Genomic DNA, 17432 nt, shown 5'->3' on the forward strand with positions numbered 1-17432 from the left:
CACTGTTCCTTCACTGTCACTGGGTCCCTTCCTGACAGGGTGTACCTGCGTAAACCAGCAGAAGTTTAAGCTTACTACCCACTCAAGGGTAATTACGGATAGGCGATGAATGCTGGTGTTGCCAGTGACACCACATCTTGTGAATGAACAAATTTTAAAAAGCAGCCAACTGCTAATAACGCTATAATGATAGCACCTCGGGTTATGTCAACAGACAGCCATTGAAATTGATGGAAGTTTTTATTCGACGCACAGGCACAGACAGACAGTTTTAAACGCTAAGTTTAAAAGACTGGCCATTTCAATAGCTTGACAGTTGGCAGTTCTACAGACCTTATCTGCTCTTCAAGAGTATTTATGCCTTTTCTCGAGATTTGTAACTCCAACGCTGTGGGATAAAGCCCTTTTCTCCAGTGAAAATGGATTCTGTTTGATGACAGTTCAAATGACCTTGCTGAGCTTGGCTTTCCCATGTGAGGAGTCATGTCCTGTCTCCATCCCTAACACCATCCCACACCCTACAAAAATAGGATCTGTTAGAAATAGCAGGATGGTGATGACTTCCGTATCTTAAAGGACCTCGACTCTCCACAACTCCACAGAAATCCTGGCCTTGATGTTTAAGATGCTCCACTGTGGTGTTAAGGTTTGCAGAGTATTGTTTATTCCTTAACCTTTGAGATATAATAGAAACTGCGTAGAAATATTTGTGCATTTACAGACTAAAGTTGATGTGAAATACACACAGATTTTGTTTCTTGTTGACTGTAGTGTCCTAGCATTGAATGTTTTGGTTTGCAGTGAAGCCTCAAAAGAATGCTCCCGTCTATTGTCAGAGTTGCTCAGCAGCGATGTCAACTTTCAGCAAGGTGCAGGATTTGCATGCCACAGTGAGTAAAACACACTCTCCATGGGCCCATTGAATGTGATATAATGATTAAGAGAAGGAGTGTTCTGATTCTGTTCAGCATTAACCATTAGAGTTGGAGCACGAAATTCAGCCATTTCTTTGAGCAAAGTGTCAACTTGGGTGGTAAAAACAGAGGATATCCATCTGATACACTGCTGACACTTTGTCAAAAAGAAGTGAAGGGCCAGGTCCCTGGACTTTTTTAAAAGGAAAACTGATTTTTTTTAAATGCCCCCCCCGCCCTACACCACAGAACTTGCTGCACAAGGTCAAAGAACAAACAAAGAACAAAGAAATGTACAGCACAGGAACAGGCCCTTCGGCCCTCCAAGCCCGTGCCGACCATACTGCCCGACTAAACTACAATCTTCTACACTTCCTGGGTCCGTATCCTTCTATTCCCATCCTATTCATATATTTGTCAAGATGCCCCTTAAATGTCCCCATCGTCCCTGCTTCCACTACCTTCTCCGGTAATGAGTTCCAGGCACCCACTACCCTCTGCGTAAAAAACTTGCCTCGTACATCTACTCTAAACCTTGCCCCTCTCACCTTAAACCTATGCCCCCTAGTAATTGACCCCTCTACCCTGGGGAAAAGCCTCTGACTATCCACTCTGTCTATGCCCCTCATAATTTTATATACCTCTATCAGGTCGCCCCTCAACCTCCTTCGTTCCAGTGAGAACAAACCGAGTTTATTCAATCGCTCCTCATAGCTTATGCCCTCCATACCAGGCAACATTCTGGTAAATCTCTTCTGCACCCTCTCTAAAGCCTCCACATCCTTCTGGTAGTGTGACGACCAGAATTGAACACTATACTCCAAGTGTGGCCTAACTAAGGTTCTATACAGCTGCAACATGACTTGCCAATTCTTATACTCAATGCCCCGGCCAATGAAGGCAAGCATGCCGTATGCCTTCTTGACTACCTTCTCCACCTGTGTTGCCCCTTTCAATGACCTGTGGACCTGTACTCCTAGATCTCTTTGACTTTCAATACTCTTGAGGGTTCTACCATTCACTGTATATTCCCTACCTGCATTAGCCCTTCCAAAATGCATTACCTCACATTTGTCCGGATTAAACTCCATCTACAGATTTAAGTGATCTGATGGGCTCATTTAAATACCCGGATGCCGCTTTCACACGGCGCCAGGGAACCAACGCCTGTGAAAAGGCCCCGTTTAGCACTGGTTTCCACAAACATGGACCAGGTGTGAAGGAACCTCAGGGGGTCTCACAGGCCATTCGAGACCTATGGCACAGGTGTTACCCTGGCACTCCCCAGGCACCCTGGCATTGCCAGCCTGGCATTGCCAGTGTGCACAGGTGACACCACCGCAGTGCCTAGGGCATTGGCAGGAGGCCTGTCAGGCATTGCCAAGGTGCCCAGGTGCCAAGTTAGCACTGCCAGGGTTTGGGCCCATGGGGAGGGGTGAGGAGGGAGGGGTGTAGGAATCTTTAATTTGAAAGAATGTTAACTCCTGGCTGGCTCACCAATTGTTGAAATCTTTAATTTGAAGGGATCTTAACTTGCCGAACTACGCCAAGTTGGCGGAAGCTTAGTTGATGAATCAAAGTCCTGGCGCAATACGACAAGTTGTAAGATTTGTAATATTTCTGGACTATGCCAAGTTGTTGGATTCCTTGTATTATTCGACTGTGTAAAGTTGAAGGAATTTATATCAATTCCACTATACGGTTACCAGTAGCACTTTGCGAATACTGGAACTCAGCAGAAATTTGCAGTTAAAACTTCTCAGGTGCCAAAAAGAATTGTTTTATTTGTAGTCGCTTGATTACAATTTGAAAGTCATTTAAAAGGCAATTCGTAGACAATTCAAAGCTTTCAGAGAATTACAGACCAGGGGCGAAATTCTCCGACCCCCCGCCGGGTCGCAGAATCGCCGGGGGCTGGCGTGAATCCCGCCCCCGCCGGTTGCCGAAGTCTCCGGCACCGGATATTCGGCGGGGGCGGGAATCGCGCCGCGCCGGTTGGCGGGACCCCCCGCTCGATTCTCCGGCCCGGATGGGCTGAAGTCCCGCCGATAAAATGCCTGTCCCGCCGACGTAAATTAAACCACCTACCTTACCGGCGGGACAAGGCGGCGCAGGTGGGCTCCGGGGTCCTGGGGGGGTGCGGGCAGACAGACAACACAGCACAACACAAAGACTAAGAGAAAGACACTAAAATGGCGGGCGGAAACTTTTCAGTTATACACTTTCATTTCTGTCTTAAGTCATCTAATCACACTCCAATATAATCCTAATTGGTTTGGGTTAGACTCAAACACATTTGATTTGATGGCAAGCCGTCCATCTTCAATGTGCAACATTAGCTTTTCTGACTTAGCTGTTATCTGCATTGTGAACAATGGTGCCTTCATGTTGCTATGGTATTCAGTCCTTGTCCTTGACAATTAGCACAAGCAGTGTCAAATTGTCTTGCAACTGTGCTGTTTTAATGTCACACTGACTTTGAAAATATGCATTTGCCAGAACAACGGACCTCAGTTAAAGTGAATTATGCTGTATAAATGGGTATTTAAAACTGGGGCTTAATATTTATGCTTAAACAGCTATCTTTTACCTATACTAGTTGTATTCGAAATACCTGGCTTCTACAAGGGGTCCATCAAGGAGTAGAGGGCTGTGGGGAAATGGCACAGAAAAGGAGTTGAGACTGGCATAGATGAGCCTTGGTCATATTAAATGGTGGGGCAGGTTCCTGCTTATATTTCCTATGTCCACAAAGCGTGGGGTGGGGGGCGAATGGGGGACCTGAAAGGTGGAGGGGGTGTGCAGATATTGGGGCTGTAAAGGAAACTTTAATTTAAGGAATCTTAACCTGTCGAACTACGCCAAGTTTGGGGGAAGCTTAGTTGATGAATCAAGTCCTGGCGCAATACGACAAGTTGTAAGATTTGTAATATTTGTAGACTGTGTTAAGTTGTTCGATTCCTTCTATTATTCGACTGTGTATAGTTGAAGGAATTTATATCATCTCTGCTATTCGGTTATCAGTAGCACTTTGCGAATACTGGAACTCAGCAGAAATTTGCAGTATAAACTCCTCAGGTGCCAAAAAGAATTGTTTTATTTGTAGTCGCTTGATTACAATTTGAAAGTCATTTAAAAGGCAATTCGTAGACAATTCGAAGCTTTCAGAGAATTACAGACATTATCTTTCTTTGCTAAGGCAGACAGCTCGAAAGTAACTTTTAAAAGGTCAAAGTCTGGCAATGAAACATGAAGAGAGAGAGAAAGCTAATCTTCAGCTAAACTCAAAGTCAAAGTCAAAAGTGGACTAACATCACTGACACAGACTGGTAGACTGACAGAACCCCCAAACCTAACCTAAAATGGAGACTATAAAGGACAAAACTGACTAAACTAACAGAAAAGACAACACAAAGATATCTCCTCAACACACACCCCCCCAAAAACAATACACTACAGACAACACACTTTCAAAGACAATAAAACCTAAAATGGCGGGGAGAAACTTTTTAGTTATACACTTTCATATCTGTCTTAAGTCATCTAATTACACCCCAATATAATCCTAATTGGTTTGGGTTAGACTCAAACACATTTGATTTGATGGCAAGCCGTCCATCTTCAATGTGCAACATCAGCTTTTCTGACCCAGCTGTTATCTGCATTGTGAACAATGTTGCTGTGTATTCAGTCCCTGTCCTTGACAATTAGCACAAGCAGTGTCAAATTATCTTGCTGTTTTAATGTCACACTGTCTTTGAAAATATGCATTTGCCAGAACAACGGACTTCAGTAAAAGTGAATTATGCTGTATAAATGGGTATTAAAAACTGGGGCTCAACATTTATGCTTAAACAGCTATCTTTTACCTATACTAGTTGTATTTGAAATACTTGGCTTCTACAGTCGGCCCTTTGATAAATCGAAAAATTGAGATATATCAGAAAAGATTAAAATACATCATTAATGCGATAGGATAGGTAAAAGCGCAAAGAATCATTGCAGTTTTAAACAATAAAATGGAATTAACATTGCAACAGGCATTTCAAAATAATTATTATAATTAATAAATTAATCAAATTTGATCACATTGGTAATTAATAATAACTTCTTGTAAAATGATTATACAATAAAAGTTGAACATATGATCTAGTAATAAATGGTAAAATGATTATCAAAATTGATGTCAAGTCTTTGACATCTTCTGGATAATACACAAAAGCTTGTTGAAAGGGTTAATTTTCTTGCAGAGACAAAAAGAGGCATATAGCTTGGAATGATGCCATTCGCATCTTTAAACTTTTTTTTTGTCACTCAAATGGACTGGGAGTAAAAGTTGGATTGCTGCCAAATTCCCGTTATCAAATTTCTTTGAACAATATGTTCTTTTGGCTTTTAATCAAAGATTGTTGGTTTTCTTTTTAAAAAACCAGCTTCCACATTGTTTGAAGTTTTAATTTCCAGGCTAATTTTAAACATTTATTTTAAAATATCAAATACAATAACTTATTAAATATATAACTGAACCAATCTTGTGCTGTATCTTGATTTTCTGTAGATGAATTTGTCGATTCTGTTAAAGGAAACACAGCTAACAAGATATGTTAATTTCTTTGAATTAATAAAGCAACGTTCAGAATGACAGTTTTCTTAAGTTGACAGTTCTTGGCAACTTTTTAGCGATACATTGAGGGTTCTTTAGCTGCTTTGATGGCAGCCGTTCTCTTCTGAGTAAGTTCCCTTTTTCGTTTGGAAATTTCCTGTCCCAAGTAAACATCTTTCTGGGCAATTTGTGCTTTGTGAAAGCTAGCTTTGTGACTGTTAGTACTGAGGTGGTTCAAGACCATCCGTAAATCTTTGTCATGATCATCTTTATTGATAGAGGTTATCAGAACATCATCTTCATATTGGATAATGGTGGAAGGCCGAACAGGCAGTTGCCTGAGATGATTCTGTAAAGCCATGTGGTAAACAGTTGGGCTATTATGATACTGTTGTTGATTAACTGTAAAAGCAAACCATGGTTGTAGTTGCTTAGCCAGTGTTGCTGACCAGAAGCCAAACTGGGTGTGTCTTGTTGGTACGTGTTACATGGTTGACCACGAGGTGGAAATGTATTGTAGTGAACATTGTCTACTTCATTATCATCTCTTGAATCCATCCGTTGTTTTTGATAGCATTTTGCCATCCAGTGTCCTACTCTACCACAGAAAAGACATTGTGGTATTTCCTTAGTGATTTTAATGAAGCAAGGGTACATGTTTGCTCTAGCGCTGGTGGTGAAATTGTAGTTACTGCTGATATTCCTGCAGGTGCTGCAACAGCCGCCGCTGGAGCAGCAGGTAACATGGGCTGGATTTGAACACTATCTTCGTCTGATTCATCTGACAAAGGAACTGATTTATTCGTGACATTTGTTCTTGGATGTGCAATTGCCGATTGTGCCACTAGGTGGGGCGCTTGGGCTGCTTTCTGAGTTTGTGCTGTTTGTTCAAATTTCTGCACAGAAATTTTGCAGTGTTCAGCTAAAACACATCTTTCTTCGATTAACTTGCAATTTTCAAGTTCAATTTGCTCAGTTTTTAATTGCAATTGTCGGTATTTTGTCTCCATTTTAACAACTTGATTTTGGAATTCTGTTATTTGAAAAGATAACTGCTGAAGTTCAGAGGTTTTGTTTTGCAAATCTGTCTCAAGTTTGGATTTTGCATCTCGCAATTCTGTTTTAATTTCATCATAATGCTCAAGTTTGGATTTTGCAACTTGCAAATCTGTTTTAATTTCATCAGAATGCTCAAGTTTGGATTTTGCATCTTGCAAATCTGTTTCAAGTTTGGAATTTGCATCTTGCAATTCTTCAACAACTGCAATTAGTTGCCTTTTAGTAGATCTATACTCATCATCACTTCGTTCAGTATTTAATTGCAGCTGTTGGTATTTTGACTCCATTTTAAAAACTTGATTTTGGAATTCTGACTCCACTTTAAAAACTTGATTTTGAAATTCTGCGATTTGAACATTTAACTGCTGGAGTTCAGAGGTTTTATTTTGCAAATCTGTTCTAATTTCATCATAATGCTCAAGTTTGGATTTTGCATCTTGCAAATCTTCAAGAACTGCACTTAGTTGGTCTTTAGTGGACTGAAGCTGATGATCACTTTTATTTTTAACAATGATCTCTTGCTGACTGTGTATCTGTCCCGTAATTACCAGGGACCATTTTACACGTTCTGCACCGTGTAATCGTGTGCATTTTCCCCATGCTCTCTTGATATTATTGAAGGACCACTGTCCTCTGGGGATATCATACTTTGATTCAATTTTTTTTGAGGTTTCACATAGGTTAAAATGTCTACGAGTGAAAGATCTACAATCCCCCAACATATCTTCAACAGAAACATCTGGTATTCCAGCACCCCCCTTGGATGTAGTGGGGAGTAATTTTCTGTCTGCTAAAGGCTCTGAATCTACACTTTGATTAGGATCAGCCATAACTTTTCTTGACCGCTGACTGACGTTTTATTTTAGTTACTGCAGTGACTCATCTTCCAGTCACGTCTGATAGTCTGACCGACCGACTGGCACTTGATTTATTTAACACAGTATATAAAAAATGTTCTTTTCAAGGGTCGAAGTACTGATTGATGCGGCTTTAAGACTTTTAATGGGTGAAAAAGATATTTCTTACCCCAGTCTAGCCGTGGGTTCCGGCTGTCTTCTGGGCCTCCTCCGATTATCTCCGAAGCTTCCCGAAGGTTCCCGACCTCCTCCGATTATCTTCGAAGCTTTCCGTCGTCACCTGGGCCTCCGAAGGTCGTCCTCAGTACTCCCCCCCCCGACTGCCTGACTACGCCAATTAAAGAATCTTAAATTTAAGGAATCTTAACCTGTCGAACTACGCCAAGCTTGGGGGAAGCTTAGTTGATGAATCAAGTCCTGGCGCAATACGACAAGTTATAAGATTTGTACTATTTGTAGACTGTGTTAAGTTGTTCGATTCCTTCTATTATTCGACTGTGTATAGTTGAAGGAATTTATATCATCTCTGCTATTCGGTTATCAGTAGCACTTTGCGAATACTGGAACTCAGCAGAAATTTGCAGTATAAACTCCTCAGGTGCCAAAAAGAATTGTTTTATTTGTAGTCGCTTGATTACAATTTGAAAGTCATTTAAAAGGCAATTCGTAGACAATTCGAAGCTTTCAGAGAATTACAGACATTATCTTTCTTTGCTAAGGCAGACAGCTCGAAAGTAACTTTTAAAAGGTCAAAGTCTGGCAATGAAACATGAAGAGAGAGAGAAAGCTAATCTTCAGCTAAACTCAAAGTCAAAGTCAAAAGTGGACTAACATCACTGACACAGACTGGTAGACTGACAGAACCCCCAAACCTAACCTAAAATGGAGACTATAAAGGACAAAACTGACTAAACTAACAGAAAAGACAACACAAAGACATCTCCTCAACACACACCCCCCCCAAAAACAATACACTACAGACAACACACTTTCAAAGACAATAAAACCTAAAATGGCGGGGAGAAACTTTTTAGTTATACACTTTCATATCTGTCTTAAGTCATCTAATTACACCCCAATATAATCCTAATTGGTTTGGGTTAGACTCAAACACATTTGATTTGATGGCAAGCCGTCCATCTTCAATGTGCAACATCAGCTTTTCTGACCCAGCTGTTATCTGCATTGTGAACAATGTTGCTGTGTATTCAGTCCCTGTCCTTGACAATTAGCACAAGCAGTGTCAAATTATCTTGCTGTTTTAATGTCACACTGTCTTTGAAAATATGCATTTGCCAGAACAACGGACTTCAGTAAAAGTGAATTATGCTGTATAAATGGGTATTAAAAACTGGGGCTCAACATTTATGCTTAAACAGCTATCTTTTACCTATACTAGTTGTATTTGAAATACTTGGCTTCTACAGTCGGCCCTTTGATAAATCGAAAAATTGAGATATATCAGAAAAGATTAAAATACATCATTAATGCGATAGGATAGGTAAAAGCGCAAAGAATCATTGCAGTTTTAAACAATAAAATGGAATTAACATTGCAACAGGCATTTCAAAATAATTATTATAATTAATAAATTAATCAAATTTGATCACATTGGTAATTAATAATAACTTCTTGTAAAATGATTATACAATAAAAGTTGAACATATGATCTAGTAATAAATGGTAAAATGATTATCAAAATTGATGTCAAGTCTTTGACATCTTCTGGATAATACACAAAAGCTTGTTGAAAGGGTTAATTTTCTTGCAGAGACAAAAAGAGGCATATAGCTTGGAATGATGCCATTCGCATCTTTAAACTTTTTTTTTGTCACTCAAATGGACTGGGAGTAAAAGTTGGATTGCTGCCAAATTCCCGTTATCAAATTTCTTTGAACAATATGTTCTTTTGGCTTTTAATCAAAGATTGTTGGTTTTCTTTTTAAAAAACCAGCTTCCACATTGTTTGAAGTTTTAATTTCCAGGCTAATTTTAAACATTTATTTTAAAATATCAAATACAATAACTTATTAAATATATAACTGAACCAATCTTGTGCTGTATCTTGATTTTCTGTAGATGAATTTGTCGATTCTGTTAAAGGAAACACAGCTAACAAGATATGTTAATTTCTTTAAATTAATAAAGCAACGTTCAGAATGACAGTTTTCTTAAGTTGACAGTTCTTGGCAACTTTTTAGCGATACATTGAGGGTTCTTTAGCTGCTTTGATGGCAGCCGTTCTCTTCTGAGTAAGTTCCCTTTTTCGTTTGGAAATTTCCTGTCCCAAGTAAACATCTTTCTGGGCAATTTGTGCTTTGTGAAAGCTAGCTTTGTGACTGTTAGTACTGAGGTGGTTCAAGACCATCCGTAAATCTTTGTCATGATCATCTTTATTGATAGAGGTTATCAGAACATCATCTTCATATTGGATAATGGTGGAAGGCCGAACAGGCAGTTGCCTGAGATGATTCTGTAAAGCCATGTGGTAAACAGTTGGGCTATTATGATACTGTTGTTGATTAACTGTAAAAGCAAACCATGGTTGTAGTTGCTTAGCCAGTGTTGCTGACCAGAAGCCAAACTGGGTGTGTCTTGTTGGTACGTGTTACATGGTTGACCACGAGGTGGAAATGTATTGTAGTGAACATTGTCTACTTCATTATCATCTCTTGAATCCATCCGTTGTTTTTGATAGCATTTTGCCATCCAGTGTCCTACTCTACCACAGAAAAGACATTGTGGTATTTCCTTAGTGATTTTAATGAAGCAAGGGTACATGTTTGCTCTAGCGCTGGTGGTGAAATTGTAGTTACTGCTGATATTCCTGCAGGTGCTGCAACAGCCGCCGCTGGAGCAGCAGGTAACATGGGCTGGATTTGAACACTATCTTCGTCTGATTCATCTGACAAAGGAACTGATTTATTCGTGACATTTGTTCTTGGATGTGCAATTGCCGATTGTGCCACTAGGTGGGGCGCTTGGGCTGCTTTCTGAGTTTGTGCTGTTTGTTCAAATTTCTGCACAGAAATTTTGCAGTGTTCAGCTAAAACACATCTTTCTTCGATTAACTTGCAATTTTCAAGTTCAATTTGCTCAGTTTTTAATTGCAATTGTCGGTATTTTGTCTCCATTTTAACAACTTGATTTTGGAATTCTGTTATTTGAAAAGATAACTGCTGAAGTTCAGAGGTTTTGTTTTGCAAATCTGTCTCAAGTTTGGATTTTGCATCTCGCAATTCTGTTTTAATTTCATCATAATGCTCAAGTTTGGATTTTGCAACTTGCAAATCTGTTTTAATTTCATCAGAATGCTCAAGTTTGGATTTTGCATCTTGCAAATCTGTTTCAAGTTTGGAATTTGCATCTTGCAATTCTTCAACAACTGCAATTAGTTGCCTTTTAGTAGATCTATACTCATCATCACTTCGTTCAGTATTTAATTGCAGCTGTTGGTATTTTGACTCCATTTTAAAAACTTGATTTTGGAATTCTGACTCCACTTTAAAAACTTGATTTTGAAATTCTGCGATTTGAACATTTAACTGCTGGAGTTCAGAGGTTTTATTTTGCAAATCTGTTCTAATTTCATCATAATGCTCAAGTTTGGATTTTGCATCTTGCAAATCTTCAAGAACTGCACTTAGTTGGTCTTTAGTGGACTGAAGCTGATGATCACTTTTATTTTTAACAATGATCTCTTGCTGACTGTGTATCTGTCCCGTAATTACCAGGGACCATTTTACACGTTCTGCACCGTGTAATCGTGTGCATTTTCCCCATGCTCTCTTGATATTATTGAAGGACCACTGTCCTCTGGGGATATCATACTTTGATTCAATTTTTTTTGAGGTTTCACATAGGTTAAAATGTCTACGAGTGAAAGATCTACAATCCCCCAACATATCTTCAACAGAAACATCTGGTATTCCAGCACCCCCCTTGGATGTAGTGGGGAGTAATTTTCTGTCTGCTAAAGGCTCTGAATCTACACTTTGATTAGGATCAGCCATAACTTTTCTTGACCGCTGACTGACGTTTTATTTTAGTTACTGCAGTGACTCATCTTCCAGTCACGTCTGATAGTCTGACCGACCGACTGGCACTTGATTTATTTAACACAGTATATAAAAAATGTTCTTTTCAAGGGTCGAAGTACTGATTGATGCGGCTTTAAGACTTTTAATGGGTGAAAAAGATATTTCTTACCCCAGTCTAGCCGTGGGTTCCGGCTGTCTTCTGGGCCTCCTCCGATTATCTCCGAAGCTTCCCGAAGGTTCCCGACCTCCTCCGATTATCTTCGAAGCTTTCCGTCGTCACCTGGGCCTCCGAAGGTCGTCCTCAGTACTCCCCCCCCCGACTGCCTGACTACGCCAATTAAAGAATCTTAAATTTAAGGAATCTTAACCTGTCGAACTACGCCAAGCTTGGGGGAAGCTTAGTTGATGAATCAAGTCCTGGCGCAATACGACAAGTTATAAGATTTGTACTATTTGTAGACTGTGTTAAGTTGTTCGATTCCTTCTATTATTCGACTGTGTATAGTTGAAGGAATTTATATCATCTCTGCTATTCGGTTATCAGTAGCACTTTGCGAATACTGGAACTCAGCAGAAATTTGCAGTATAAACTCCTCAGGTGCCAAAAAGAATTGTTTTATTTGTAGTCGCTTGATTACAATTTGAAAGTCATTTAAAAGGCAATTCGTAGACAATTCGAAGCTTTCAGAGAATTACAGACATTATCTTTCTTTGCTAAGGCAGACAGCTCGAAAGTAACTTTTAAAAGGTCAAAGTCTGGCAATGAAACATGAAGAGAGAGAGAAAGCTAATCTTCAGCTAAACTCAAAGTCAAAGTCAAAAGTGGACTAACATCACTGACACAGACTGGTAGACTGACAGAACCCCCAAACCTAACCTAAAATGGAGACTATAAAGGACAAAACTGACTAAACTAACAGAAAAGACAACACAAAGACATCTCCTCAACACACACCCCCCCCAAAAACAATACACTACAGACAACACACTTTCAAAGACAATAAAACCTAAAATGGCGGGGAGAAACTTTTTAGTTATACACTTTCATATCTGTCTTAAGTCATCTAATTACACCCCAATATAATCCTAATTGGTTTGGGTTAGACTCAAACACATTTGATTTGATGGCAAGCCGTCCATCTTCAATGTGCAACATCAGCTTTTCTGACCCAGCTGTTATCTGCATTGTGAACAATGTTGCTGTGTATTCAGTCCCTGTCCTTGACAATTAGCACAAGCAGTGTCAAATTATCTTGCTGTTTTAATGTCACACTGTCTTTGAAAATATGCATTTGCCAGAACAACGGACTTCAGTAAAAGTGAATTATGCTGTATAAATGGGTATTAAAAACTGGGGCTCAACATTTATGCTTAAACAGCTATCTTTTACCTATACTAGTTGTATTTGAAATACTTGGCTTCTACAGTCGGCCCTTTGATAAATCGAAAAATTGAGATATATCAGAAAAGATTAAAATACATCATTAATGCGATAGGATAGGTAAAAGCGCAAAGAATCATTGCAGTTTTAAACAATAAAATGGAATTAACATTGCAACAGGCATTTCAAAATAATTATTATAATTAATAAATTAATCAAATTTGATCACATTGGTAATTAATAATAACTTCTTGTAAAATGATTATACAATAAAAGTTGAACATATGATCTAGTAATAAATGGTAAAATGATTATCAAAATTGATGTCAAGTCTTTGACATCTTCTGGATAATACACAAAAGCTTGTTGAAAGGGTTAATTTTCTTGCAGAGACAAAAAGAGGCATATAGCTTGGAATGATGCCATTCGCATCTTTAAACTTTTTTTTTGTCACTCAAATGGACTGGGAGTAAAAGTTGGATTGCTGCCAAATTCCCGTTATCAAATTTCTTTGAACAATATGTTCTTTTGGCTTTTAATCAAAGATTGTTGGTTTTCTTTTTAAAAAACCAGCTTCCACATTGTTTGAAGTTTTAATTTCCAGGCTAATTTTAAACATTTATTTTAAAATATCAAATACAATAACTTATTAAATATATAACTGAACCAATCTTGTGCTGTATCTTGATTTTCTGTAGATGAATTTGTCGATTCTGTTAAAGGAAACACAGCTAACAAGATATGTTAATTTCTTTAAATTAATAAAGCAACGTTCAGAATGACAGTTTTCTTAAGTTGACAGTTCTTGGCAACTTTTTAGCGATACATTGAGGGTTCTTTAGCTGCTTTGATGGCAGCCGTTCTCTTCTGAGTAAGTTCCCTTTTTCGTTTGGAAATTTCCTGTCCCAAGTAAACATCTTTCTGGGCAATTTGTGCTTTGTGAAAGCTAGCTTTGTGACTGTTAGTACTGAGGTGGTTCAAGACCATCCGTAAATCTTTGTCATGATCATCTTTATTGATAGAGGTTATCAGAACATCATCTTCATATTGGATAATGGTGGAAGGCCGAACAGGCAGTTGCCTGAGATGATTCTGTAAAGCCATGTGGTAAACAGTTGGGCTATTATGATACTGTTGTTGATTAACTGTAAAAGCAAACCATGGTTGTAGTTGCTTAGCCAGTGTTGCTGACCAGAAGCCAAACTGGGTGTGTCTTGTTGGTACGTGTTACATGGTTGACCACGAGGTGGAAATGTATTGTAGTGAACATTGTCTACTTCATTATCATCTCTTGAATCCATCCGTTGTTTTTGATAGCATTTTGCCATCCAGTGTCCTACTCTACCACAGAAAAGACATTGTGGTATTTCCTTAGTGATTTTAATGAAGCAAGGGTACATGTTTGCTCTAGCGCTGGTGGTGAAATTGTAGTTACTGCTGATATTCCTGCAGGTGCTGCAACAGCCGCCGCTGGAGCAGCAGGTAACATGGGCTGGATTTGAACACTATCTTCGTCTGATTCATCTGACAAAGGAACTGATTTATTCGTGACATTTGTTCTTGGATGTGCAATTGCCGATTGTGCCACTAGGTGGGGCGCTTGGGCTGCTTTCTGAGTTTGTGCTGTTTGTTCAAATTTCTGCACAGAAATTTTGCAGTGTTCAGCTAAAACACATCTTTCTTCGATTAACTTGCAATTTTCAAGTTCAATTTGCTCAGTTTTTAATTGCAATTGTCGGTATTTTGTCTCCATTTTAACAACTTGATTTTGGAATTCTGTTATTTGAAAAGATAACTGCTGAAGTTCAGAGGTTTTGTTTTGCAAATCTGTCTCAAGTTTGGATTTTGCATCTCGCAATTCTGTTTTAATTTCATCATAATGCTCAAGTTTGGATTTTGCAACTTGCAAATCTGTTTTAATTTCATCAGAATGCTCAAGTTTGGATTTTGCATCTTGCAAATCTGTTTCAAGTTTGGAATTTGCATCTTGCAATTCTTCAACAACTGCAATTAGTTGCCTTTTAGTAGATCTATACTCATCATCACTTCGTTCAGTATTTAATTGCAGCTGTTGGTATTTTGACTCCATTTTAAAAACTTGATTTTGGAATTCTGACTCCACTTTAAAAACTTGATTTTGAAATTCTGCGATTTGAACATTTAACTGCTGGAGTTCAGAGGTTTTATTTTGCAAATCTGTTCTAATTTCATCATAATGCTCAAGTTTGGATTTTGCATCTTGCAAATCTTCAAGAACTGCACTTAGTTGGTCTTTAGTGGACTGAAGCTGATGATCACTTTTATTTTTAACAATGATCTCTTGCTGACTGTGTATCTGTCCCGTAATTACCAGGGACCATTTTACACGTTCTGCACCGTGTAATCGTGTGCATTTTCCCCATGCTCTCTTGATATTATTGAAGGACCACTGTCCTCTGGGGATATCATACTTTGATTCAATTTTTTTTGAGGTTTCACATAGGTTAAAATGTCTACGAGTGAAAGATCTACAATCCCCCAACATATCTTCAACAGAAACATCTGGTATTCCAGCACCCCCCTTGGATGTAGTGGGGAGTAATTTTCTGTCTGCTAAAGGCTCTGAATCTACACTTTGATTAGGATCAGCCATAACTTTTCTTGACCGCTGACTGACGTTTTATTTTAGTTACTGCAGTGACTCATCTTCCAGTCACGTCTGATAGTCTGACCGACCGACTGGCACTTGATTTATTTAACACAGTCTATAAAAAATGTTCTTTTCAAGGGTCGAAGTACTGATTGATGCGGCTTTAAGACTTTTAATGGGTGAAAAAGATATTTCTTACCCCAGTCTAGCCGTGGGTTCCGGCTGTCTTCTGGGCCTCCTCCGATTATCTCCGAAGCTTCCCGAAGGTTCCCGACCTCCTCCGATTATCTTCGAAGCTTTCCGTCGTCACCTGGGCCTCCGAAGGTCGTCCTCAGTACTCCCCCCCCGACTGCCTGACTACGCCAATTAAAGAATCTTAAATTTAAGGAATCTTAACCTGTCGAACTACGCCAAGTTTGGGGGAAACTTAGTTGATGAATCAAGTCCTGGCGCAATACGACAAGTTGTAAGATTTGTAATATTTGTAGACTGTGTTAAGTTGTTCGATTCCTTCTATTATTCGACTGCGTATAGTTGAAGGAATTTATATCATCTCTGCTATTCGGTTATCAGTAGCACTTTGCGAATACTGGAACTCAGCAGAAATTTGCAGTATAAACTCCTCAGGTGCCAAAAAGAATTGTTTTATTTGTAGTCGCTTGATTACAATTTGAAAGTCATTTAAAAGGCAATTCGTAGACAATTCGAAGCTTTCAGAGAATTACAGACATTATCTTTCTTTGCTAAGGCAGACAGCTCGAAAGTAACTTTTAAAAGGTCAAAGTCTGGCAATGAAACATGAAGAGAGAGAGAAAGCTAATCTTCAGCTAAACTCAAAGTCAAAGTCAAAAGTGGACTAACATCACTGACACAGACTGGTAGACTGACAGAACCCCCAAACCTAACCTAAAATGGAGACTATAAAGGACAAAACTGACTAAACTAACAGAAAAGACAACACAAAGACATCTCCTCAACACACACCCCCCCCAAAAACAATACACTACAGACAACACACTTTCAAAGACAATAAAACCTAAAATGGCGGGGAGAAACTTTTTAGTTATACACTTTCATATCTGTCTTAAGTCATCTAATTACACCCCAATATAATCCTAATTGGTTTGGGTTAGACTCAAACACATTTGATTTGATGGCAAGCCGTCCATCTTCAATGTGCAACATCAGCTTTTCTGACCCAGCTGTTATCTGCATTGTGAACAATGTTGCTGTGTATTCAGTCCCTGTCCTTGACAATTAGCACAAGCAGTGTCAAATTATCTTGCTGTTTTAATGTCACACTGTCTTTGAAAATATGCATTTGCCAGAACAACGGACTTCAGTAAAAGTGAATTATGCTGTATAAATGGGTATTAAAAACTGGGGCTCAACATTTATGCTTAAACAGCTATCTTTTACCTATACTAGTTGTATTTGAAATACTTGGCTTCTACAGGCTGTTGGTCAAAATAGCGCCCCCATCTGCGAGGAGCCCTTCTCTCAGCTCACCTCTGTGGCCCCAGCCCAAGGCCATAAACCGGCAGTATGGGTGAACCTCGGTGTTGCAGCCACCAGGAAATACCGCACACCCGAGACATGTTTTTCAAATCTTTCTGCTGAATTGCACCCAGAATTAATGGTAAAGTTGCTAAGAATCTTAAAACTGTGTATACCTACTACAGAAGATTACAAAGTGGGAGTGTGTATAGAATATGAATGCATGGCAGTAACAATGTTTAAAATGTAAGGCGATAAAGGCTCCTTTTACATTCAGTTAATACATAGACTTGAATGATAAAAATATAGAAATCTAAAAGGATTGCAGTGGATCCATCGAACCCCTATGGTGCAGAAAAAGGCCATTCTGCCCATCGGGCCTGTACCGACCATCAGAAAGAGCACACTACTTAGGACCACTCCCCCGCCATATCCCCATATCCCACCTAACC

General features: G+C 39.1%; 1 protein-coding gene across 1 annotated transcript in view; it reads left to right on the forward strand.

Moving 5' to 3' along the window:
* Nucleotides 1-17432, forward strand: part of LOC140404159 (circularly permutated Ras protein 1-like) — a 175850-nt gene that overhangs the window by 58483 nt on the left and 99935 nt on the right. The window contains exon 7 of the mRNA XM_072492576.1: nucleotides 802-890. Coding sequence (XP_072348677.1) covers nucleotides 802-890 — 89 coding nt within the window. The remainder of the gene's footprint in view (nucleotides 1-801; nucleotides 891-17432) is intronic.

The sequence above is a fragment of the Scyliorhinus torazame genome, chromosome 29 (assembly GCF_047496885.1).
Source record: "Scyliorhinus torazame isolate Kashiwa2021f chromosome 29, sScyTor2.1, whole genome shotgun sequence".
NCBI classification, from domain to species: Eukaryota; Metazoa; Chordata; class Chondrichthyes; order Carcharhiniformes; family Scyliorhinidae; genus Scyliorhinus; species Scyliorhinus torazame.